Source organism: Panthera tigris, chromosome E2, assembly GCF_018350195.1.
Source record: "Panthera tigris isolate Pti1 chromosome E2, P.tigris_Pti1_mat1.1, whole genome shotgun sequence".
NCBI lineage: Eukaryota > Metazoa > Chordata > Mammalia > Carnivora > Felidae > Panthera > Panthera tigris.
The window spans coordinates 8,388,266-8,412,275 of NC_056674.1; the positions used below are offsets into that span (position 1 = coordinate 8,388,266).

A 24,010-nucleotide genomic window follows, 5' to 3' on the forward strand; every position below is an offset into this window, starting at 1 on the left:
GGAGCATGTGACTCTTGATCTCAGGGTTGTGAGTTCGAGCCCTGCTGGTTGTAGAGATTATGTAAAAATAAAATAATAAAATAAAATAATAAAATAAAATAAAATAATAAAATAAAATATGTTTTATTTTTATTTTTTAATTTATATTGTATTATTTTATTTTATTTTTATTTCAATTTATTTTTGTTTTTATTTTTTTTTAACATTTATTTATTATGGAGAGACAGAGACAGACAGAGCATGAGCGGGGGAGGGGCAGAGAGAGAGGGAGACACAGAATCCGAAACAGTCTCCGGGCTCTGAGCTGTCAGCACAGAGCCCGACGCGGGACCCGAACTCACAAACCTCGAGATCATGACCCGAGCCGAAGTCAGACGCTTAACCGACGGAGCCACCCAGGCGCCCCTATTTTATTTTTATTTTAGATCGAGAGAGCAAGAGAGTGAAAGGAGGGGAGAGGGGCAGAAGGAAAGAGAGAGAGAGAGAGGGAGAGAGAATGCCGAGCAGGCCCCATGCCCAGCAAGGAGCCTGTCACAGAGGTCCATCCCATGAACTGTGAGATCATGACCTGAGCCAAAATCAAGAGTCAGTTGCTTAACCGATTGAGCCATCCAGGTGCCCCTAGTAAGATCTTAAAACAAAATAAAAGATTCTCCATTCCAGGGTCTCTGCAGGGTACAACTCATGCAGTGACCAGGGCTGTGGTTTCATCAGAGGCTCTACTGGGGAGAGAGCCGCTTCCAAGCTTCCTTAGACTGTTGGTGGAATCCATTCATTTTCTGTTGGCTGTATGACTGGGGGTCCCAGAGCTTTCCTGGATGTTGGCGGTGGTGACCCTCAGGTTCTAGAAGCCACCCGCAGTTCTTTAGTAAGGAGGCTTTCTCAACATGACTGCAAGCCAAAAAAGACAATCCCTCACCCCATGGAGAGATTAAGGGAGTGATACGCCATTACCTTTGCAATGTCATATTGGTTGGAAGCAAGCCATGGGCCTACCCACATTCAAGGGGATTACACAAAGGTGTGGACCTCAAGGATGGGAGATCACTGGGGGTTACCTCAGGCTCTGTCCTCCATGGGGATGGATCTGAAAATGGGATTTAGGGGCGCCTGGGTGGCTCAGTCGGTTAAGCGGCCGACTTCGGCTCAGGTCATGATCTCGCGGTCCGTGAGTTCGAGTCCCGCGTCGGGCTCTCTGCTGACAGCTCAGAGCCTGGAGCCTGTTTCGGATTCTGTGTCTCCCTCTCTCTGACCCTGTCCCATTCATGCTCTGTCTCTCTCTGTCTCAAAAATGAATAAACGTTAAAAAAAATTAAAAAAAAAGAAAATGGGATTTAGTTAGGGATATGGGGTTGAAACTAAGGTACCTGGAGTTTGCATAACTTTTCTACTGCTGTCTATTAAAACAACAACAACAACAAAACATGACAGCTGAAAACAGCAAACATTTATTATCTCACAGTTTCTGAAAGTCAGGAACTCTGCAAGGCAGGAGTCTGGCTCAGGGCCTCTCATGAGGTTACATCTAAGAGGTCAGTTGGGCCGCAGTCATCTGAAGGACTGAATGGGGTGGGAGACTCTCCTTTAAAGATCGTTCCCTCACATGTTCCTCCCTGGTGGTTGGCAGGAGGCCTCAGTTCTTCGTGACGTGGGCCTCTCCATAGGCTGCTTGGGTGTCCCCATGACACGGCAGATGGCTTCCCGCAGAGCAAGTGATCCCGAGAGGGCACAAGAAGGAAGCCAGGATATTTTTCACGTCAGTCACTTCTACCACATTCTTTTAGGAAAATGAGTCACTAAGTCCAGTCCATGCTCAAGGGGAGAAGGATTAAGGTCCACCTTGTGGAGGGAAGTATGTCGAAGTCTTTGTGGAAAAAAATTTTTTTTTAATTAAGTAAACTTGACCTCCAATATGGAGCTTGAATTCACGATCCCAAGATCAAGAGCCGCACGCTCTACTGACTGAGCCGGGCAGGTGCCCCACTTGTCGACATTTTTGAAAGTACCAGAGTTAGTGGGTTGGGTCTGAAGGTTTGGGTTGGTGGCGGTTAAGCTGTGCACGGTTTTAATTTGTTGTTGGGCTTGTGTGTTGTTACGCTTGATGTGGTGGAGACCACAGGGCTTGGCGTCATGGAGTACAGGAATCATGGCACTGGTGGGCTGGATCACTGGGGTCTTGGTGTGGTCAGACGGGGTTGGTGGTGACATGGCTTGAGTTGAGCCGGCGGGCATCGTAGCGGTACTGGGGGTCGAGTAGCGGTGTGATCGAGGAGTGCGGTGTTTAAAGCATAACTCTGGGCCAATTTTAAGTTTGGGGTATGGCGGAGATTGGATGGCAGTTTTGGTCGGGTGACGGAGGTTGGAGTTGGATGTTTTTGCGCCGTTTGTATGCTTCCGGTTGTGGTTGTGTTGTCGGGGGTAGTGGGGTGTGGCGTTGCGGAGTCATTGGTTTTGGGATCGCGACAACGGTCAGGCGGAACATTAGGCAGAGCCTTTCCCAGTTGTGGGAGTGGCATCCGTCACTGAGGAGGAGGTTGGAATGGCTGGGGTTGGGCTGAGGAATAAGAATTTTGGGGGGTTCATCAGAGGTCTCGACAAGGGTGGCTGGAATGGTGTCGATCTTGAGGTTTGGGGTGGGCAGTGGTGTTGGGGCAGCAGGAACTGGGCTAATGAGAATTTGTGGGGTTATTTGACTGAGACTGGCCTCGGATGGTTGGGTCTGGTGTGACTGGAGCCGGGAATTCAGTAGGAGTGGGCAGGGTTGGGGGGTGTTTCCGAAGTTGATCGTAATGGAGAATTCACGGTTGGGCCTGGGGATGGAGGGGAACTTTTCTTCTCCACCCTGATCCTCACCCCTCCCACCCCCTGTGAGCCCAACGGCATAGCGAACACCACACACCCAGCTTACACGTCTTTATTGGACCAGATGCGGGATTTCCAAACCCAAACAGGCTGCCTCTTGTCCTGCACCAACCCAGTCGTAGAGACCCTCTCCCTAGTTCTTGGGGAGGCCAGCTCCCTGCTGGAAGGGGTCAAAGGTTGGTGGATTTCGTGGGGGCCCTGGAGCCCCCAGTGTGGCAGGGGAGAGAGCCATGCCTGTGCCCCGAGTCCTCCTCCTGTAACCCTCTGCACCTGAGCTTAGGGCGCGGCCCCTCCTGGAACAGGCAGGCCACATCCAACAATGCATCCTCGATGTGCTGCCCCAGCCGGTGGGAGTCCTGGAAGGAGAAACACGTCATGTCCAGGAGGAACCGGGACAGGGGGTTCCTCGACGCTGGAAGACAAGAGGGCTGGTCTGAGGGAGGAGGCGGCAGGGGACTGGGATTCCTGGGTCTGGGGGCAGCATTGAGCTAGGAGTCTGGACTCCTAGCTTGTAGAAGAGGGAGCTGGTCTGGACTCCTAGGTTGTAGGAGAAAAGGGAGCTAGGAGTCCAGACCCCTGGGTCCTGAGAGAGGAGGGTGCGGGGGGGCGGGGGGGGTTCCAGCCTGTCTCCCCATTAAAAAAATTTTTTTAATGTTTATTCTTGGGAGAGAGAGACAGAGACAGAGACAGAGTGACACACAGAGAAGACAGAGCATGAGCAAGAGAGGGGCAGAGAAAGAGACACACACACAGAATCTGAAGCAGGCTCCGGGCTCTGAGCTGTCAGCATACACCCGAGGCGGGGCTCGAACTCACAAACAGTGAGATCACGCCTGAGCTGAAGTCGGAGGCTTAGCCAACGGAGCCACCCAGGCACCCCTGTCTCACCGTTTTTGTGCTAGATTTTTTGCTGGAGATGTGGAAGGTGATGGTGTCATCCCCCATGAAGATGTACGAAACCCCATAACCGTGGTCATCCGCCTGGAGAGGGGCAGAGGCAGGGGGGACAAACTAGCCTCCAGGCCCCTCCTCCCCAACTAGGCAGGAGCGCGGCCCCGAACTCCCTCCTCCCTCGGGGCCCACGTCCAGGGAGGTGGGGTCAGGCCCCGGGGCACTCACAGGCCCGAATCCCCCACCAGAGGAAACATAGTCGGGGTAATTGTGGACGTCGAACAGGTGGGTTTGCTGAACGGGGATCTGGCTGGTGGCCAGCTGCCACTGCTCAGAGTGAACCTGACGGACAGAGAGAAGATGGTCGAGGATGCAGTGAAGACCAAAAGAGCAGCCGGTCCGCGCCCCGTTGGCTCAGCTCCATTCCACGCAGCCCGGGCCCATTCCGGCCTCCCCCTCGCCCCCCGACGGCCTAGTTCCCCCAGTTCGCCGCATTGTTGGCTCTGCCCTTCTCCTCCCTGACCCCAGCCTCCCCTTTATGACCCCGCGGGTCCAGTTCTGCTGGAACCGCCTTTCCCTCGGTCTTCCTGACCACGCCCCCACCTGACCACGCCCCCCTCACCTCCCTGACCCCGCCTCCTCTCCCCTTCTCGCTCCCCCTCTTCCCTCCCTGCCCTCTCCCTTCCTCTCTTGCCGCAGCACCGCCCCCGCCCCAACTCTCTCCTCTAACGCCTCCTTTTGCCCACCTCACCCTCCTCGTCCTGAAGTCCCTCTCTTCTCCCGTGGTTCCCCGCTTCCCTCTTTCCCTGCACCCTAACCTGGTCCAGAAAAGGCGACTGCAGGTGCAGGAACTGGGACACGATGTAGAGAGCGAAGAGGTGGCGGTCGACCCCCTGTCCGCTCATCGCGGCCTTCAGCAGAGCCTGGTGCTTTTCCACGGCCAGGCGGAACATGGCACGGCGCTGTGGTTCCTGGGGTCCCCCCGGGAGGTCACAGGTCATGGAAAGACAGGAAGTGGGCTTACTGCTGGGGCCTGCCACACCCCTGGCCTCAACCCAGCTTGCAAACTCCCTGCAAGGCAGAGATACCAATTCTACTTTGCGGAGGGGAAACAGGCTCAGAGAGGGGGAGTCACCTGCCCGGGGTCACAAGGCAAAGCAGAGGCAGGTGGGTTCCCAGGTCTGTCTGATCCAGGGCCCCAGGTCCTTCCATTGAACCATAATAGGTAGCGGGAAAGGGAACAGAGGTGCGTGGGGGGTTTCTGAGCAGACAGGTAATGTTAGGAATATGTGGAGGGGTACAAATGCAAGTCCTAAGGTGACATAGAGGTTAAATAATCAAAGAGAGACACATTGTGGAACCAGAGATCCCTGTTAGGTGATCCCCCAGTGCCCTGTGCGACCCCCCCAACTAAAGCAAGTATCACACTGCACTGAAATATCTCTGTCTCTCCCCACCAGTGAGCAGCTTGAGGTAGGAGACCAGGTCTGGGTCCTCCTTTGTCCATAATGCCCATCATGGGTCCCGGTCCTCAGAAGGTGCTCCATAAATATTTGCAAGTGTATGAACGAGTATGTGGAAATGACCAAAGCCTCAAAACGAGGCCCACACCCACTGTCTTCTCTTTGTCCTCCATGGCTCTCACAAAGTTGCAGGCCTCTCTGGTGCAAGATCGCACCGTCTCCGTCCGGCCTTCCAGGAACAAGCGAGTCATGGTTGACTCATAAGTCAGGCAGAATTGACCCCTGTCCTGGGGGGGGGCGGCAAGGAAGGGAGAAGCCTGTCAGCCGGGCTCTGGAAAGCACAGACTTGACCCACCTCTGTGTGGACCTCCCGCCTCCTCCTGCCGGGAGAATGTGTGACTGGGGGAGACAAATCAAGATGGCGGCCCCACAGCGGCAATGACCAAAAAAGCGTCACCAAAGGGGCTGACAAGGGAGGTCTTGGGGGGCCCAGGGGAACCAAGGTCCCGAGAAGGGGTTGGGGTCGAGGAACCCAACTGACCCGGAAGTGGGCCAGCTGCAAGGCCATCTGGATGAAGCTGTCTGAAGAGAGGTGGCAGCGTTTGATGAAACTCTTGCCGAAGTGGGAGAAGGGGAAGACGTGGCAGTCAACGTTTCCAGACAAGGTCTTGGCTCCCCTCAGGGCTAGAGAGATGGACAGATGGATCTGCCAGAGGAGGAAGGAGGGAGGGATGGCTGGGGTTACGGATGGGGTAGGGTTAGAACTGGGAGTGGGGAGGGAAGCGAAGGTGGAAATCGAGTCAGGGTAGGGGTGGAATGTGGAAATGGGGACAGAGGCAAACGTGGAGCTGAAGGGCTGGATTAATGATGGCGGGGGGGACTGAGGTTGGGCTGAAGACCGAATTGGGTCGGGGAGGGGGTTGGGGTTTCAGGTGGGGAGGACTGGATTGGGCTGGGATTGGAGATGGGGCCGGGGTGGGATTGAGTTTGGGGAATGGGATGAGTTTAGAGTCAAAGCCAGGGGGTTGCAGACTTGGAGGAGAGGCCCGGGAGCCCAGTCTCACCTTTTCTGGAAGGTCCCAGTGCAGCCGCTGGGGCTGGGGCAGTGAGGGATCAGGATGCCCTTTGCAGTGGCCGTCGGCTGAGTAGCCCAGCTGAAAACATTCTGTGGCCAGAGTGAACTGTGTACAAACAGAGGCTGTCAGAGTCCCTTCCTCCCTCTGGATTGAGGGCTCTCTAACCAGGGACTTGCTTTCGTAAGTCCCTTCTGGGGGTTGGAGGGGGGGGAGGCAGTCGTTGAGAAACAGAAACCTCTGATGTTCACAGGTGGGTTCTCAGGTTCAAGTTCATTGAGAGTAAGTCCAATACTAATACTCAGCTGGTACCTACTGGCCTTTTACTTCTGACTAGTAGACAAAAAGCCACCAACGGTGGCCCCCGACTTCCCAAGACACCCCCTACCCTCACCCCCACCAGGATCCTGAGACCAGAGAGATAAAGCCCAGAACAGCATGGGCCGCCAAGGGGGTTGGTGTCCATTCTGACTGAGTGGTGCCCACGCCCTGATGGTTGTTAAATTTTATTTTATTTTATTTTTTATTTAGTTTTGTTTTTGTTGTTAAATATTTTAAATCAGCCCTGGTCGAGCACCTGCTACCCACCAGCCTTTCCCTTATTCTCACGATAACTTAGGGAGACGGGATAAAGATCCCCATTTCCGCATTAGAAACAAACATCAAGAAACACTTTATGCCTTGGAGTTTCCACGTATCTTTATCATACTCTATGTGACATCTCTTCACTCAAAGTTGATGCGCAGAGACCACAGGTTGATATGAAGGGTCTGAAAGTTAAACTGAATTGACAGTTTCATCGGCCAGTATCATCAAAGGGGGCAAACTCCCATCTTACAAATGCGAAACAGGTACAGAAGAGTCCATGCTTACCCAGGGCTGTTCCTAAGATCTGAAAGGGGCCTCCCTTCCCCTCAAACATGCTGGATCCCACCCTGGGCCTCACCCAGTACCTCATGCAATGCTATGGAAGAGTGGGAACCTGAGAGGGTGTAGACGGCACCTGCTATGATTTAGGGACTAAGAAAAAAGAGAAAATAGAGGGGCGCCTGGGTGGCTCAGTCAGTTTCGGTTTCGTGGTTTCGGCCCAGATCATGATACCACATTTCGTGAGTTCAAGCCCCGCATCAGGTTCTGCATTGACAGGGTGGAGCCTGCTTGGGAGTCTCTCTCTCTCCCTCTCTCTCTGCTCCTCCCTGCTCTCTCTCTCAAAATAAATAAATGAACTTTAAAAAAAAATTAAAAAAAAAAAAAGAGAAGATCGAGATGCTAAGGTTCTCAGGATTGGATGGGAGCTTACAGAAAAAAGAAACTCCAACCCTTCCATCTGATGAAGGGGAGAAATGAGGCTCAGAGGAGGGGAGTAACTTTCCCAAGGTCACACAGCAAGCCATCACACTGATTCAGTGTATTGTGGTTGAAAGGCCTCATTTTCTGGTCTCAGAACATTCTGGATCCATGTTCTTGCTCTGCAATTCCTGGCTCTGTGACTCTGGACAAATCACTTCCCTTCTCTGAGCCCCGGCTGCCAACTCATCAAAAGGTCATAATCCCAGACCCCCTTTTCTTTGCTGGGTGCCCCCCCCCCCCACCCATCTGGTATCTGCTTGTCTGAGCCTCTGTCTTCCCCCTAAGCGTAGGGCCCTGGAGAGGAAGGTCTTTGGAAATGGGGCCGATGGTCCCCAGGGCAGGAGGGGACTGGCTGCCTCACCTCCCACATGTGTCCTGAGATGGGGCAGTCGGCCCACGAGTGCTCCACGCTGAGACCCAGCTTCCCATTGGAGAAGACGATTAAAGTGAAGGATTTGTCAAACCAGCTGCAGGCGAGAATTCAAAGTGGTCACCAGAGAGCCAGGGCCAAGAAGGAACTTGGGTGCTCTTGGTGGAAAATGCAGGAGTGTCAGCCTGGGGGGATTTTTCTGGAACCAGGGCTGGTATAGGGATCTCTAAGAGGGTGGAGGTCTCCACCAGGCAGTCTAGATGGTTTCTGAGGCATGTCTAAGGCTTGGAAAATTGGGACATCTCGAGGGAACATGCCAAGCAAGGTTCAAGGCTCACGAGGAGCTGAGGGGTTATGGGGATTCTCCCGGGGACCTCAGAAATCACGAGGGTGCCTCGTGCACATCTAGGAAGTTGTCTGAGGATCTCTAGGTATGGAAGTCCCAGGTCTGGGGTCTAGGGTCTGCTTGTCTAGTGTCCAGAGTCCCAGGTCTGGAGACCGGGTTCTGGGGTCACAGGTTGGGGTGAGGTTCCAGTCCAGGGGCTGACTCACCGGTCATGGCCCCTGCCAGCCAGTAGGGCATGGGCATAGGCATCCAGTGTAGCTGCGGGGTCCTCCCTGGTGAGCCCTGCAGGTTCCGAGTCCAGGGATACGAAGAAAGCAGCTCCTTCCACGGCCTCCAGGGTATCCTCAGCCTGGGTCTTCAGGGAACTCCGTACCTGGGCCCACACGTCCCTGTGGCGGGGGTGGGGGTGGGGGAGGGGGAGTGGGGGGTGGGGTGACTGTACCCGAGCCCAGGCTGGCCCCGCACCCCCCAGCCCCCACCCAGCCCCCAACCTTGCCCTTCTACAACCCTGGGAGGCTGGCTGGGCCCCCGGGGGGCCCCCGATCTCCCGCCCTCACCTGGGAGCAGCGGTCAGGGCCGCCAGATGCTCCTCCTGGGGGCAGGCGGGGGAGGGGTCGTCCAGGATTCGCTGGAACTGCTGCTCCAGGGCCCGCGGGGACAGTAGGCCGCTCTGGGAGTGGGTCCCCACGCGGTAGAATCGGCCACGGTGGAAGACGGCCACGTGTCGGCTGTCGCGGAGGTGGCGGATGTGGTCTAGGGGCGGCGCGGGTGGAAGGGCAGAGGGCACGAAGGTCAGTGGCAAGAATAAGAACAAGGGTCATTTATCAGGCACTTCCTGGGTGGCTCGCACTGTCCTAAGTACTCATTTCACCCTCACTACCCTGTGCACCCTTATAATCCGGTTTCAGAGACGAGGATACCCAGGCGCAGAGAGGGTAATAGCTTGCCCAGGTCACACAGCTAGGGAGCGATGGAGCTGGGATTCGAACCCAGGAGACCATGCTCTCAGCTACTACACTGTTGACGCCTCTGCCGGTGCGGGGCCAAGAGGAATCTCACCTTTCTGGATGCCGGGAATGCGCGTGGTGTTGAAGATCTTCTCATACTGGGCAGAGCATAAGGGCCGCATTCCCATCAGCAAAGTCTGCAAGAGACCACGGGCTCCCGAACTGCCTCCCAGGACCCGCGTGGCCCCACGGCCACAGGACCGCAGTCTCCGTGTCCGGCCCACAGGGCGGCCCTCTTACAGGCAGGATCTCCTGGCGGTTCAGGCGGTGGCGGTAGAGGAGGAGGGCGTGGACCGCGTTCCCAGCGCGAGCGGCCTGCACCGGCGTGGGAGTGACGTACAGGAAGTCCTGGGGGCCAGCCGAGGGGACCGCAAAGCGCCCGGGGTCAGGCGTGCCCCTCACGGGGACACTGACCCCCAAACCCAGATCCTGACCCCAACAGAGGGCGGGATGGGGAACCACAGACTCCGATTCGGGTCACGGCCCCGAAGCTCCACCTCCTACAGAGACATCCCAACCCTAGATCCTTGACCGGCGGCCCCGCCCGGCTCCCAGCCCCGACGTTCCCTCCTCACCATCATGTAATAGTTGCTGTTCACCATCAGCGAGTGCCGGGAGCGCAGATACACAAATTCTTCCCACCAGTCACTGACCTAGGAGTGGGGCCGAGAGACGCACAGCTGGGGTGGCTGCGGCCAAGCTGGGGAGCGGGGCAGTGGGAGCGGCAGGACCCCCAAGACTTGGCGGCCGAGTCCCTGAGGGTGGAACTCAAAGAAGGAGGCCATGGTGATCAGTAACCAGCAGTAACCCCGAAGTCCATCAATTGGGGATCAGTTAGCTAAATCGCGCTATACTCCTGTCCCGGAATGCTACCAAGCTGTTCAAAAAAGCACACGGCCGGGCACCGGGGGGGGGGGGGGGGGGGTGCTCAGTGGGTTCAGCCTCTGAGACTTCGGCTCAGGTCATGATCTGGCGCAGTTCATGAGTTCCAGCCCCGCCGGCAGCTCGGTGCCTTGAACCTGCTTCAGATTCTGTGTCTGCGGCTCTCTCTGCCCCTCCCCCGCTTGCACTCAGTCTCTCACAAGTAAATAAACATTAAAAAAAAAAAAAAAAAAAGAACAAGGCAAGGGGCACGTAGGTGGCTCAGTCAGTGGAACAACAGACTCTGATTTCAGGTCTTGATCTCAGGGTCCTGAGTTCAAGTTCAAGTTGGGCCTGGAGCCTCCTTTAAAAAAAAAAAAGTAGGGGTGGCCCAGTCGGTTGAGCATCTGATTCCTGATTTTGGCTCAGGTCATGATCTCACGGTTTCATGCTGACAGTGGAGAGCCTGCTTGCGATTCTCTTTTTCCCTCTCTCTGCCCTTCCTCTGCTCACACACTCTCTCTCAAAATAAATAAGCAAAACTTAAAAAAAACTACATATCACCAAGACCCAAGTGTCCAACGAAAGATGAATGGGCAACCAAAACGGAGCCTATCCCTACAATGGATTTTTTTTTTTTTTTTTTTTAAGATTTTACTTTTAAGTAATCTCTACACCCAGGGTGGGACTTGAACTGGCAATCCTGAGGTCAAGAGCCACACACTCTTCCAACTGAGCCTGCCAGGCGCTCTTACGATGGAATGCTAACATAAAAAGGAATGAAGTTCTCATGTGCACTGCGACACGGACAGACCCTAAAAACATTATGCCAGGTGATATGAGTCAGACACAGAAGGACAGATCGTGTATGATTTTATGTGCATGAAAAATCTAAAATAGGTAAATCCCTAGAGATAATAAGTAGAATAGAGGTTACCTGGCACTTCGGGGAAGCAGGAATGGGGATGTATTGCTTAATAGGTACCGAGTTTCTGTTTGGGATGATGAAAAAGTTCTGGCGATAGATTGTTCTGATGGTTCCAGACACGGCAAATGCACTTAATACCACTGAATTGCATACTTAAAAATGGCTAAAACGGAGGCGCCTGGGTGGTTCAGTCAGTTCAGCGACAGACTCTTGGTTTTGGCTAAGGTCACGATCTCATTGTTCGTGAGTTCGAGCCCCAATGGGGATTCCCTGCTTGGGATCCTCTCTCTCTCCTTCCCTCTCTGCAACTCTTGTGCTCTCGCTCTCTCTCTCTCTCTCTCAAAATAAGTAAAATAAAGTTTAAAAATGTATTTTAAAAATGGCTAAAATGATAAATTTTATGTTATGTCCATTTTATCACAAATATTATACATATTTAGGTTACATATGTTTTATATACTATATTAAATCTATATTTTCTACAAATTATAAAATATATAAACATATTATGTTTTATGCAATTGAAAATTACATGTAGGGGCTCCTGGGTGGCTCAGTCGGTTCAGCGTCCGACTTCAGCTCGGGTCATGATTTCACAGCTCGTGGGTTCGAGCCCCACGTTGGGCTCTGTGCTGACAGCTCGGAGCCTGGAGCCTGCTTCCGACTCTGTGTCTCCCTCTCTCTCTGCCCCTTCCCCGCTCGTGCTCTGTCTCTCTCTCTCTCAAATAAACGTTAAAACAAATTTTAAAAAATTACATGTAATATAGAAATAAAATTTACATAGCATAAATAAAAAATATAGATAAAAAGTCTAAGTGAGAGGAAAGCACAGTGTCAGACTTTAGTTGGCCTTCACATTTTTTTTTGTTATACATAAGATAACAGGATATGTTATAATTGGTGGTGCCTTAGAAGTCCAAAGAAATACATACATTGTGCGTGTGTGCGGGCGCGTGTACGTACACACGCGCGCGCATACGCACATGCGCATGCGCATTGGAACAGACTCCGGTCCAAGAGCTTGAAGGAAAAAAATGTAAAAACTAAGGCCTGGCTTCCCTTCTCCCTCTCCAGACACGACTCGGTCCCCTCCATAGCGCTTGTCCGTGCTGCTGCCCCTCGTGGCTCGGTCTCAGCAACTCCTCCCTTCCAAGTCCAATGCTGTCACCCAGGCCTCTTTCCTGAGCCTCCACCCAGGTCTCCAGCTGCCCCAGGGCAGGTCCCCGGCACCCCCAGGCCTGTCACACCTGCCCCCACGGAGCTCAGTGCCTTTGCCCCACAGCTGCTCCCCTTCTCCTCATCTCAGGGACACCCCCGCCGTCCCCCCACCACGTGAGGCCCGTAGGCGCCACCCTTGGCATCTCCTCACCCCCAGCCTGACAGTCCCAGACCCACCCCCCCACCCCCGCCCCCTGACTCTGCCTCATACCCTCTGGCCCAATTCCCCTGTCTGACCTTGTCCTCTACCCGCCCCCCCCTCCCCCGCATCCTCTCCAGCCTCCCAGCCTCCAGTGTCTCCCCTCCAGTCTTTCCCCCACACCAGAGCTGATCCTGACCTCCCCCTGTTCAGCATACTCCCATGGCTCCCTAGCACCCCCAATAAAAAGTCCAGGATCCTCAGCTGGAGTTCAGGCCACTCCCGCCACTCAACCATTCCCTCTCTTGACGACCACCCTTCAATCCCTGTGTCCCAGCGAGCGATGCCCTCCTGGTTCCCAGCCCACGTCCTACAACTGCCGTACTACTCACCTCCGCTGGGCCCATTCCCTCCTACCAACCGCACCGGTTCAAATTCTGTCCAACCCTCAGGGCTCAGGCCTAGTAAATACTCCTCCTGGAACCCTGATCCTCTCGTCCAGTGGCGGCGTCCCCAGACCCCCCCCCCCCCACCGCAGACGCTCACACCGCCCCACCTTTCTTCGCTGCTACCTCCACCTGATCCCACACTGCCTGCCCCCTATTTATGACTTCCTTCTACAGAATAGGAGGCCTGTAAGCCCCGATTTGAGTGAGTTGCTGTCTTGCTCTGTGCCTCAGTTTCCCAAGGAGCTCAAATCAGAGTACTACCAAAGGCCTAGCTCCTGAACTCGGAATAGAAGCCCATTTGGGGGGGATGCCCTTACTCAAAAGGAGAGGATAAAACCAGAACAACTCTGGGGGCGGGGGGTTTAGACCACTGGCCTGCCGGGCAAGGAGCTGAACCGTCCGAGTCCGGGAATTCTGGTTCCAATCCGGGAGGGTTGGGGGCTGAGCTGTGGATGTGGGCAGGCCCTGGAGGCGGGGCTTAGATTATGGATGTCGGGCTCACGTCGGAGCATGCAGGTCCCGGGAGAGGCTCAAAATGTTAGCACACGATGGATATTGGAGAGTACGAGCAGCTCAGAATATTGGAGCACCTAGGGCGGGGTTTTAAACTACGGGAGCGTGTGGGCGGGACTCAGAACGCGGAGCAGGGGGCGGGCCTGCAGGTTGTGGGCGTGTCGGGGGCGGGGCGTAGAACCCCGCCTTAGGAAGGCGGGCTCAGAACCTCCGCGTTCAGGGTGGGGGACTCACGTAATTGGACGCCCACCAGGACTTGAGCCGCAGGTACCACTGCAGCAGCGACGCCTGCAGCCTCAAGAATTCCTGCGCTAGGACAGACGTCAAGTCGAAGTCCTCGTCGGAGAGGATGGGGCGGACAGATTCCAGGTACTGAGGGGCGAGGAGCAGATGGTAGGTCGCGCGCCCGCCCGCCCCCGGCCGCCTCCCGCCCCACGTGGAGGTAGCGGGCGGGCCCACCTTGCGCACGGTGTCCTGCACGGAGGGCACGGGCTGGCGTGGCAGGGAGCGCTGGTAACTGAACAGCATCGGATTGCGACCGGAGAAGATGCGGACCAGGGCCTGGAGGGAAGCGGGGAATTAGTGGGTCACTGCACCCCTCCCTGGGATCCGGGACCGGGATCGGGGGTTGTACATGGCAACCTACAGAGAGAATGGGGTTGGCACCCAGAGAATGGGGGGGAAGACCCAGGGGGAGGCGTAGAGACCAGAGAGAGATGGACAGGGTCCCAGAGAGAGGGACATAGAGAAGTGGGTCCCCGGAGGGCCTGAGCAGGGCTCTGCCCTTCACATACCAGCCAGGTCTTGGTGGGCGAGGACATGGCTCCGTGGGGTTCAAGGAGCCAGCCATGGTAGGACAGAAGCAGCCTCAGGGCCACGTGAAGCGTGAAAATCAGGGCTCCCCACAGGCACGAAGCAAACAGCGCGGCTGCCAGGACTCCCCGAAGCCTGTGGTGCTGTCCACCCCTGGGGGAGTGAAAGAGACACCGGGCCTGGGTCTCCTGGCCTCAGAACGCCCCTTCCCTCCAGCCCCACCAGCCCCTGCTCTTCCTGATAATCTCTGACCCTGATCTTTTGACTGGGGGCCTATCTTCTAGAATTGGAGTCAGTCGTAGAAATCGAGTTTCCTAGGGGTACCTGGGTGGCTCCGTCAGTTAAGCGTCTGACTCCTGATTTCAGCTCAGGTCATAATCTTATGGTTTGTGGGTTCAAGCCCCTCATCAGGCTCTGCGCTGACAGTGTGGAATCTGCTTGGGATTCTCTCCCTCCCTTTCCCTGCCCCTCCCCTGCTCATGCTCGCTTGCTCGCTCGCTCTCAAAATAAATAAAAATAAAACGTTAAAGAAATTTAAAAAAATGTAAGAAAGAAACTGCTGATCTAAAACCACAGTAAATCAACATGTTTGCAAAGTGGCAATCAGATAGACATATGAGCAAATCCCACCTGGAGGACTAGGAGCGAGTTGCTTCCCCTCTGTAGATGGGGTAAGTCTAGCCTTCCTGGAAATTTCTACCTCTGATCCTGGGTCTGCCCTGTGGGACTGTCTGTACAAAATCGGAACCTTCTTCCCCAGGAGGACGAAGCCAAGAATTAGAACCTGTCACTTCCCCCACACCCGGCTCCCAAACCGTCCCCCCAAATGGCAATTATAATAACACAACCATTCCCATTTAGTAACCTTCTGGCACTGTATGGAATATTCCACGTGCATGCTTTTTTTTTTTTTTTAAGATTTTGTTTTTAAGTAATCGCGACACCCAGCGTGGGGCTCAAACTCACAACACGAGATCAAGAATCGCGTGCTCCACTGACTGAGCCACCCAGGTGCCCTTATTACCTATATTTAATTTTTTTTAACGTTTATTTATTTTTGAGAGAGAGAGAAACAGAGTGTGAGCCGCAGAGGGGCAAAGAGAGAGGGAGACACAGATCTGAAGCAGGTTCCAGGCTCTAAGCTGTCAGCACAGAGCCCAACACGGGGCTCGAACTCAGGAACCACAAGATAATGACCTGAGCCCAAGTTAGACGTTTAACTGACTGAGCCACCCAGATGTCCCTATTACCTGTATTTTATAGAGGAAGACTCTAACACCGAGAATGGTTAAGTCTCTTGCCTAAGGCTACACAACTGAAGGCCAGTAGGGCTCCTACTTTTCTCGGTGCTTATATAACCATGTCTGGATATTTTCTAGTTTGTCAGCATCCCCCTTAGCAAGAAACAGACCGGATGGAAAATAGGCAGAGAGAAGGGGGGGAATCACCTCCTTTTTACTCATGCTGTACCTTTATTAATCTGACCCAAAGTAAGTCTCAGAGATTACTTCTCTTTAGCAGGCACATCACACTGATAGAGAAGCTTACTGGGTGGAGGGGGAGGAATTAGGGAGGTTTACTGGGCCCAAGCGGGGGAGCTCACCAGTCTGGCAGCAACTCTTCGATCTTCTCCATCAGTCCTAGGGAAGGATCCAGCTGGAGGAACCAGGCGAGCTGAATGGCACTGAAGAGGAAGAGCCAGCTGAGGGGGCTGGCAGGGAACACACCAGTAAGAAAGTCATTCTGCAGGGAGGAAAGGCACCCATTCAATCAATTAATCCTCCTCTAAGCACCATCCTTAGACATTGACAGAGCACCCAGTGTGCGCTGAATCCCGAGCTGGGTGCTCAAGACCCAGTGGGGACCAGAGAGATCTGGGTCATGCCCTCAGGGAAGTCAGTCAGGAACGAAGCGAGTGCTAATGCGATAAAAACAAGGCAGGCACAAGAGCCCTGAGCAGGATGCTCAGCTTGGAGGAGTCAGGGAGGGCTCCCTGGAGGAGGTCACTCCCAGGCAAAATGGCCCTCCATATACTGCAGGGGCTGGAGCTCAGCAGGCCTTCTAGAACTTTGTGGCTATGGAATGAATGAGGAATGCAAAAGTACTGGGAAATGCATGGAAATACCTAACGCTTAACCAGCACTCACTACCTGCCCGGCCCCTTTTCCAAAGCGGAACTCTTAAAACCCCCCCAACATCTCTGTGCGGCAGGTACTTCGGTGATTTAATTTTGCAAAAGAAACCACTTGGGTTCAAAGTCACACAGAGAGCATGATAAGAGCTGCTATTCGTTTCCATCAGGGCTCCAGAAACCGCGTTCTCTTTTCCCACATTTAACAAATGGGAGAGCCTCAGAGATCACGGTTTAGAACTTGGGCTCTGGGGCCCTGGGCTCAAACCTCTGCTCTGTCACTAACAAGCTGAGTGACCGCGAGCAAGTGGCTTCACCTCTCTGTGTCTGTTTCCTCATCTGTGGAATGGGAACAATCCCAGTACCTGGCTCGTGGGACTGTCATGAGGACGGGATGAGAAAATGTCCTCCCACAAACAGTTATTGTGGTCCTACAGCAGTGATAAGACAGCAAGATTCCTGCTCTCCTGGGGGACAGAGCAATAGCTACGTCAGTAAAGGATTTAGGGTAGTGTGGCAGGTGGCATTAGGGACTGTGGAGTAAAATAAAGCAAAGAGGGCTGGCGGGGCAGTGGGGAGGGGGGAGGGTAGTGAATTGCATAGCTCAGAGCCAGGCACACAGTAAGCGCTCAGTAAACATCATTACCAATGCTGCTTTCTTTCTATGGCTACCCTACTTCCCTGTTGGGGATTTATTTATGTGACGATCTTCCCTTGGTATGGCAAGAAAAGGTTACTGGCAACCGTGGTTCTTTGGTCGCTTGTTATTTCTTTTTAAGAGAAGCAGTCTCTTCCTTTATCCGGGGCTCGGGATCGCGGTAGAACAGGGCTTCGTAATAACAGGAAACGTCTCCAGAGCCCTTCCCAAGGACGAGATGCCTCAATAAATCATTGCATTGCCCTGTATCTCAGCAAAACAGTAGTAAATACCATTATCTCTATCGCATGGGCGAAGAAAGTGAGCAGACAAGAAGTTTGAAGAACGTGTCCCAAGCCAGAGAGGGCCCACTGTCAACCCCTCAAGTCGTCCAGATGTCTTGTGACCCTAATGCAACAGGATGTAGTGCAAAGTTCCACACGGGGGCGCCTGGGGTCCGCTGCCTCTCATATTCATTTGGAAACCATCTCAGGAAACACTCTGACCTCCTGCTGCTGAACAGCCCACATGTGCGCTGTGCCACGTGCTTGGCCCAAAGGACCCACTGCACGTCATTCACAACAGCCCCATGGCATGGGTCCTGGGACCATGTTCTAGAAAAGCAGGATAGCAGGCGTGGGTATGGGTTCCACAGCCAGACTGCTAATTCTAGTCCTGCCCCGAGCACTGCATCTTGGCAGCTGTGTGACCTTGGGAAAGTTGAAGGCACCTCTCTGGGCCTCTGTTTCCTCATCTGTAAAGTGGGACAGAGAATAGGTCTACCTTAGAAGGCTATAATGAAGATCAGATGAGCCATACATTTATTTACTTTGATTTTTATTTGTAAAAGATTTTATTTGGGGAGCACCTGGGCGGCTCTGTCCGTTGAGCCTCCGACTCTTGGTTTTGGCTCAGGTCGTGAGTTCGAGCCCCACATCTCGTTCTGCGCCTGGCAGCATGGAGCCTGCTTGGGATTCCCTCTCTCTCTCCTTCTCTGTCCCTCCCCTGCTCGCGCCGTCTCTGCCCCTCTCAAAAATCAATAAACAAACTTAAAAATTAATTAAAAAAAAAAAAGATTTTAAGTCATCTCTACACCCCACACGGGGCTCAAATTCACGACCCTGAAATCAAGGGTCACACGCAAGCAATAGATTTAAAGGGTTTGGTGAGTGTAGAGCCCAAGACACACTAAATATGACCTGATGTGATTTTCGAAACGAGGAAGCAGAGACTCAGAGAAGTTAATAACACGCCAGAGGGCACCCAGCACTTACGACCTATGTGGAACCACCAGGATCGTAGGAATGGCGATGTTGGAGCGGTCACTTCTCTGCATCAGACCTTCTGTTAAGACAGCTCATGCTTACAACAACCCCTCGAGGCAGGGACTGTCAGGGACGCCATTTTATGTGACAAAGTTATGGCTTAGCAGGACGTCTATGCAATTTCAGCCCTGCGGTTGCTGAGGGCACAGCCCTCACCCTGAAACCAAGTTCCAGGAGCTACGACTTCAGGGTGGCTCCTAAGGTCCCAGAATGGAAGAGAAAGGACAGAAGAGCATCCAATGTCCCACAGGGAGAGAGGCAGCTATGTGATAGAAAGGGAAGAACGATCACTATTACAATGATCAATTAATACTAATGACAGGGTCTGGTGGGGCCCACCAGGCATAGGGGACTGACTCTGAGAAGGGCTTTAGGTTTTGACTCAAAAGTAGGGGTGGTGATGGCCAAAATTTTCAACAATGCAGCACTAGTCAAAATCCACTTATAAGTATAGAAACCAGAACAGCGGTTGCTTTGAGTCGGGGGGGGGGGGGGCGCTAACTGGAAAAGGGCTCAAAGGAACATTCTAGAATGGCGGCAATTCTGTCTTGCTAGGAAGTTGGGTGCACAGGTATTGTCAAAATTCAAGGACTGTACCTTTTAAGAACCTGTGCATTTTTTTCTGAATGAAACGATATCTTAATTTTAAAAATATATGTGTGGCTCAGTCAGTTGAGAGTCTGACTTCGGCTCAGGTCGTGATCTCACAGTTCGTGGGTTCGAGCCCCATGTCGGGCTCTGCGCCGACAGCTCAGAGCCCGGAGCCTGCTTCGGATGCTGTGTCTCCCTCTCTCTCTCTCTCTGCTCCTCCCCTGCTCGTGCTCTGTCTCTCAAAAATAAATAAACGTTAAAAAAATAAAAATATATGTATATGTGTAGATGTGTGTTTATGTATTTAACCCCAGGTTAATGTCCACATGATAATGTTCTAATTGATGAATTAGCCTGAGGCCCAGGAAGTTCCAGGGGCGGGGCTGAAGCAGCTCTTTGTTGGGGGGGTGGGGGGCGGGGGCTACCCACGTTGGGTGTAGAGGTGGGGCTCGAACTCACAACCCCGAGATCAGGAGTCACACGCTCCACCGACTGAGGCAGCCAGACACCTGGTTAATGAATAAAGAACAATCTTATCAAAAGCTAACACTTACTTGGCACTTGCCAGGGCCCAGGCAGTTCGCTCAGTGCTTACATGTCACAATTCATTTAATCCCCTCGACTGTCCCGTCAGGGGAGCTGTTATCATCACCCCTGTTTTACGTGTGGGGAAACTGAGGCTCAGAGAGGAGTACTTGCCCAAGGCCACACAGCTAGTAAGCGGCAGGGCCGGGATTCAGAGTCAGTCTCGGCCAACCCCGCAGGCGTTGCAGACTTGTGTTCAGACAGGGCGTGACCACGAGGGAGACACTATATGTACCCAGTGCCGGACTTCTAGAACTAGTGACCCTGGGGCAGGCGTGGGTTCTGGTTAGACGTCGGGCATGGGCATTCTAGAACAAGGGCAGTGGTGAAGTGCCTACGGACATTTGGAGGTTCACGTCTGGGAACCACAGGGAGGGCGCCCGGCGTATGGAGAGGGGAATTGGGGGTTCAGCGGCAGGCTTGAGGAGGCAGCCTCAGACCCAGGGGCTCGGGCTAGGAGGAGGATTGGGGTGCGGGCCTTCAGGATTGGGGTGTGGGCTAACCAAGATCTTCCCCGGGTCACAGCGTTCAGAAATGAAGAGCACCGAGTTTAGCACCTGAAGATGAAAGGGAAAGGTGAGGGGAGCACCTGGGGTGGGGGGAAGGGGTCTGAATTCTAGAAATTGGGTGGAAGTTGGGTTTGCGGGTCTGAGGACAGAGGGAAGTGGTCCAGGAAGTGGTTGTAAGAGGTGAATAGAGGTTCCCAGTAGGGGAGGAAGTGAGCCTCAGAAAACCCAGAAATGGCTTTAAGGGGGTCCTGAAAGTCCACATCCAAACCCCCAGAAGGGGGGTGGGGGGTGGGGAGGGATAGGATCCCAGAAGTGGGCCTCGGGCATCCCAGAAACACGTAACCGGAGTCTTGGAAGGAAACCAAGCGTGGCCCTCCTCACCCAGAAACGGGCGAGGTGCCTTTTCCAAGAGCGCAGTCCGGAGAGGTAGATCTCCTGCAACACGGGGGCACTGAGCTCCACTTCGGCCCCGTCCGAGGTCAGCGAGGGTCGGAAGCCCACGGCCTGGTGCGCTTCAGCCATGTCACGCTAGAGCCCTGGGAGTTGGGACAGAGGGTCATTTTCCAGGCCCCCAGCCTCAGACCCAGGAATCCGGGCTCCCAACCCCCTCCTCCTGCAGACCCAGGAATATAGGCCGACGGCTCACCCTTCCCTAACCACCTGAGGGGTCTCGAAGGACTTTGTCAGAGACTCGGGTGTTGGGGGGATGTCAGTTGGGGGCCTCTGTGAACGCATAGAGAGGCAGGAGGGATAACTCGCGCGAATCCCTTTTGCGACTCTGCTGAGAAGGAAGTGCAAGGCCGTGCGCCCCTCCCCACTAAAGACTTTCAAGATTCGGGGTTGGGGACGCGAAACCAGCCCAGGGTCGGGTTGCGGGGTCTGGAGAAAAACATTAGTCCGAGACCCATTGAAATGAACACCTGCCGGACGTTGGCACCGTCCGCCTCGTTTCCGCTTCCCATGCCAAGGCGGGGGAGGGGGGGGGATGGGACGGGCGGGGAGTGGCGGGGGAGGAGCAGGGGGAATGTCTATAAATTCTTCCGCTCCAGGATGGCCCAGCGTCCCCTCCCCCCTCCGGGGGCTGGAAGAGGTGGGGGAGGGAGCACCCTACTGCGCATGCCTCACAGCCAGGGATGCTGAGACTGTGAGCCGATGCGAGCTTCGAGGACGAGTGATGGAGAAGCCCGCACGCCCAACCCAAGACACAGGCCTCCCGGCCCCGCGGGAGCTCGGGTCCCTCCGGTGCGATACTTACCACGCTGAGTCAGACGTCCGCCGAGCCGATCCTGGAACCCAAGCCCCAGCCCACCCCCACCCCCGATTCAGAGCGCCAGACCCAAGTCTCCCACTTGCATATGTCCAATCCCAGTGCGACGAGTCCACGACTTGGTCGTCGGGCCTCCGGAGCTCCTGGCCGCTCCCGATTATCCAACATCCAGGAACCCTGATTTCTGCCTCGCGTGTGCCTTCGCCGGGTAGGCAAGTCCCTGGTTTTGTCCCCGCCCCCTTCCAACCCTCTGCGTTCTATCCCCGCCCCCTCGAATCCCAACGTCCAATCCTCTCCCTCCGTTCGCTCCCTAGCCTTCAGCCTTTTTCTACCCGGCCTGATTTCTCTACCATTGGCTTCCCGGGTTCTAAGCAGCTCCTCTCCTCTGAACCCCAGGTTCTTGAGCTTCCCACTCCGCTTTGTCTCACTCTCTCTCTTTGAAAAACGAGGCTCAGCTTGGTACTCATAGCCCACCTTTGGGTACGTGTAAAGTCACGCGCGTGGGTATCGAGCCGGAGCGAATCAAAGTTCTACCATCCCGAGGAGGGAGGGCTACTTTGGGGAGTTGGGCCCGCCCACCAAAACCGCCCACGGAAAAAGCAGCTGCGCGGATTGAGTGGTGCGAAAGGGAAGCTACAGCAGATTGGATTCAAGTGAGACAGGCAGAGGGACTTCCGTGTGGGAAAAGGTGCACGGATGAAGGGGGAGAATATGTCACAGACTGAGCTCCGACTGGGAGGCCGGGATGGGCACAGACAAGCAGAGGCTGAAACGTGAAACTCGTTTTATTAGGCTCTGGACGATAGTATTCTTTGTACATGCTAGGTCCGGTGTGCACCGAGTCCAGCCCCAGTCACAGCCGGGGGGAGACAGTTTCTGAGTGAGCCCAGGAGATGGAGGGCAAAAGAAACTTGGGATCGTGGCCCCAATACACAGGTAGGTAAGCTGAGGCCAGAGGAGGAACAGGGACGTGCCCGACGTCACCCAGCCAGCCGGGCACTGCGCTGGCCTCTTTTCTTCGGGCCAGGGTCATAGAGACGGAGCAGGACTCTGGCGTCGCGCTTACGGCGGCGCCCGTAGCTGTGGGGGTCCTGGGGCTCGCGGCCGGCCTTCCCTGAGAGCTCTTTGGTGGAGGCAGAGCTGAGCCAGTATATAATCTCTGGCAGGCGGTGCGTCTGGCATGTGCCCAGGGAACAGAGGCGCCTGCGGTTCTGGGCGACCTGATGCAGGGGCCGTCTGGGGAAGGAGCATGGGAGAAGACCGGGTTCAAACGGAATCCTCTCGAGAAAGGGGTCTCGGTGGGGTCGGGGCACCCAGAGCTCCGCCACGGGGCAGGCGCGTGTACAGATGACCATTCCACCGACGCGGAAAACCGTGGCCTGAAGAGGGCGCACGCTCCTCGCGGTCTCCTTCCCGCCCGGTCCCCGCCGCCACCCGCTTCTCACCTGCCCGCAGAGTCCGGGTCCCCCAGGATGGAGGAGGCGAGAAGCAACAGGAGGACGTGGGAAGTCATCGTGGGGTGGGGCCGGGAGTGGTCCTCGAAACCCCTGGGCGAAGCGGCCCGTCTGGAGTGCGGCCCCGCCCCCTCCCGACTCCCGCTTCGGTGCCAGTCCCCACTCCCCCGGGGGTGGGGAAACCGAGGCCGAGTCCAGGCCACACCACGCCAGAAGGGAAGACAGAACCTGGATCCCCACGTCCTGTTCCTTGGCGTCGGAGCCCCACACGGGTGTGCTGGTCACACAGCGGCGCTCTGACCTTTTAAGGAGGGAAGAGGGGCGGGGCAGCTGACACCTGCTAGTGGTGACACAGCTTAGGGCTTCCAGGAAAGGGGTGGGGGCAGGGAGGCGCTGGGCTTCTGGGACTTCAACCTCAACCCATCAGGGACCCTGCCTTCGAATGGCCAGACTCCTTCGTGGGCAGGACAATGCGGGGCATGTTGCAGAGCCACCCGGGGGTGTGGACAAAGGGAGTCTGGGCCCTGGAATAGCCTGCAGACACCATCCTGGAAGGGGAAGAGGTGTAGACAGGTGCGAAGACCCACAGGGCCTAGGGCTTCAGCTGTACTGAAGCAGGTGTCAGCAGGGCCATGAAAAGGAAAATTCTGGTGGCTTAGGCGGTCCAGGTCCTGGGACAGCATCCTGGGGGACGAAGGGCTCTGTACACAAGGCCGTGGGAAGGGTCGGGTGTGGATACCATGCCTGCAGCAGAGGCTGAACAGAGGGGCCCTGGGGAGCTGAGGTTGGGATAGCCTCTGGGGAGGCGGGGAGGCCCTGTGGCCCTAGGAGGGGACCCTTCCCTTGTCCCCCAACTCCAAGTTCCAAGCAAGGCTGGGGAGAGAAGCAGACACCCCCTCCCCACAAGTTCTATCCCCTAACAACCCCCCCATGACTCAGTTTCCCCAGCGGCAGCAGCAGGCAGGGCAGCAGTCACTGCCAGTCAGCCCTGGCCTGGCCTTGGAGGGTCCCAGACAGGAAAAAACAGCCAGAGGAACAATGTGTGTGCTGGGGGGGGTGGCGGGGGGAAGATGGCTTTCTGGGAAACCTAAGGGCCCAGCTGTGCTGGGAACCCACACCCCAACCCTCCCCCAGCCCAGCAGGGCAGTGGAGCGGGAGCCCTGCCCAATGGGGACAAGTGGGAATGGGGCCTCAGGGGGCATGAGTGAGGGGGTTGGGGGAGGACACA

The 24,010-nt window shown here is 55.1% G+C and overlaps 2 protein-coding genes across 5 annotated transcripts; both read right to left on the minus strand.

Annotated features, from left to right (window-relative positions):
* Window positions 1–1,994: 1,994 nt before the first annotated feature.
* CPT1C (carnitine palmitoyltransferase 1C) lies at window positions 1,995–21,881 on the minus strand. 4 transcript variants are annotated; one of them, XM_042969543.1, is made up of 19 exons: window positions 21,803–21,881; window positions 20,443–20,597; window positions 15,887–16,026; window positions 14,265–14,436; window positions 13,930–14,031; window positions 13,705–13,842; window positions 9,938–10,015; window positions 9,603–9,710; window positions 9,415–9,499; window positions 8,913–9,108; window positions 8,562–8,744; window positions 8,001–8,106; window positions 6,281–6,397; window positions 5,758–5,922; window positions 5,369–5,503; window positions 4,572–4,724; window positions 3,982–4,095; window positions 3,751–3,843; window positions 1,995–3,218 (listed from the first exon to the last, which is right to left on the minus strand). In XM_042969543.1, the coding sequence occupies exons 2-19, from the start codon at window positions 20,581–20,583 to the stop codon at window positions 3,033–3,035; spliced, it is 2,412 nt and encodes an 803-aa protein (XP_042825477.1). In that variant the 5' UTR covers window positions 20,584–20,597; window positions 21,803–21,881; the 3' UTR covers window positions 1,995–3,032. The 4 variants fall into 4 exon arrangements, with proteins under 4 accessions (XP_042825477.1, XP_042825476.1, XP_042825478.1 ...); XM_042969542.1 differs by lacking the exon at window positions 21,803–21,881 and adding an exon at window positions 21,317–21,530; XM_042969544.1 differs by lacking the exon at window positions 21,803–21,881 and adding an exon at window positions 20,722–21,010.
* Window positions 21,882–22,095: 214 nt separating this feature from the next.
* On the minus strand, window positions 22,096–23,631 carry ADM5 (adrenomedullin 5 (putative)). Its single transcript, XM_007099211.3, has 2 exons — window positions 22,774–23,631; window positions 22,096–22,564 (listed from the first exon to the last, which is right to left on the minus strand). Exons 1-2 carry the CDS (start codon window positions 22,839–22,841, stop codon window positions 22,309–22,311), a joined length of 324 nt encoding a protein of 107 aa, XP_007099273.2. The 5' UTR covers window positions 22,842–23,631; the 3' UTR covers window positions 22,096–22,308.
* Between the last annotated feature and the right edge of the window lie 379 nt (window positions 23,632–24,010).

Bases quoted from the DNA above. Each gene is read 5' to 3' on its own strand.
- CPT1C (XM_042969543.1), bottom strand. From the start codon at position 20,583: ATGGCTGAAGCGCACCAGGCCGTGGGCTTCCGACCCTCGCTGACCTCG. The intron at 9,500-9,602 runs GTAAGAGGGCCG...GGTCTCTTGCAG, and splicing joins ACCGCCAGGAGATCCTGCCT to ACTTTGCTGATGGGAATGCG. The intron at 5,923-6,280 runs GTGAGACTGGGC...CTCCTCTGGCAG, and splicing joins ACTGGGACCTTCCAGAAAAG to ATCCATCTGTCCATCTCTCT.
- ADM5 (XM_007099211.3), bottom strand. From the start codon at position 22,841: ATGACTTCCCACGTCCTCCTGTTGCTTCTCGCCTCCTCCATCCTGGGG. The intron at 22,565-22,773 runs GTGAGAAGCGGG...CTCCTTCCCCAG, and splicing joins GACCCGGACTCTGCGGGCAG to ACGGCCCCTGCATCAGGTCG.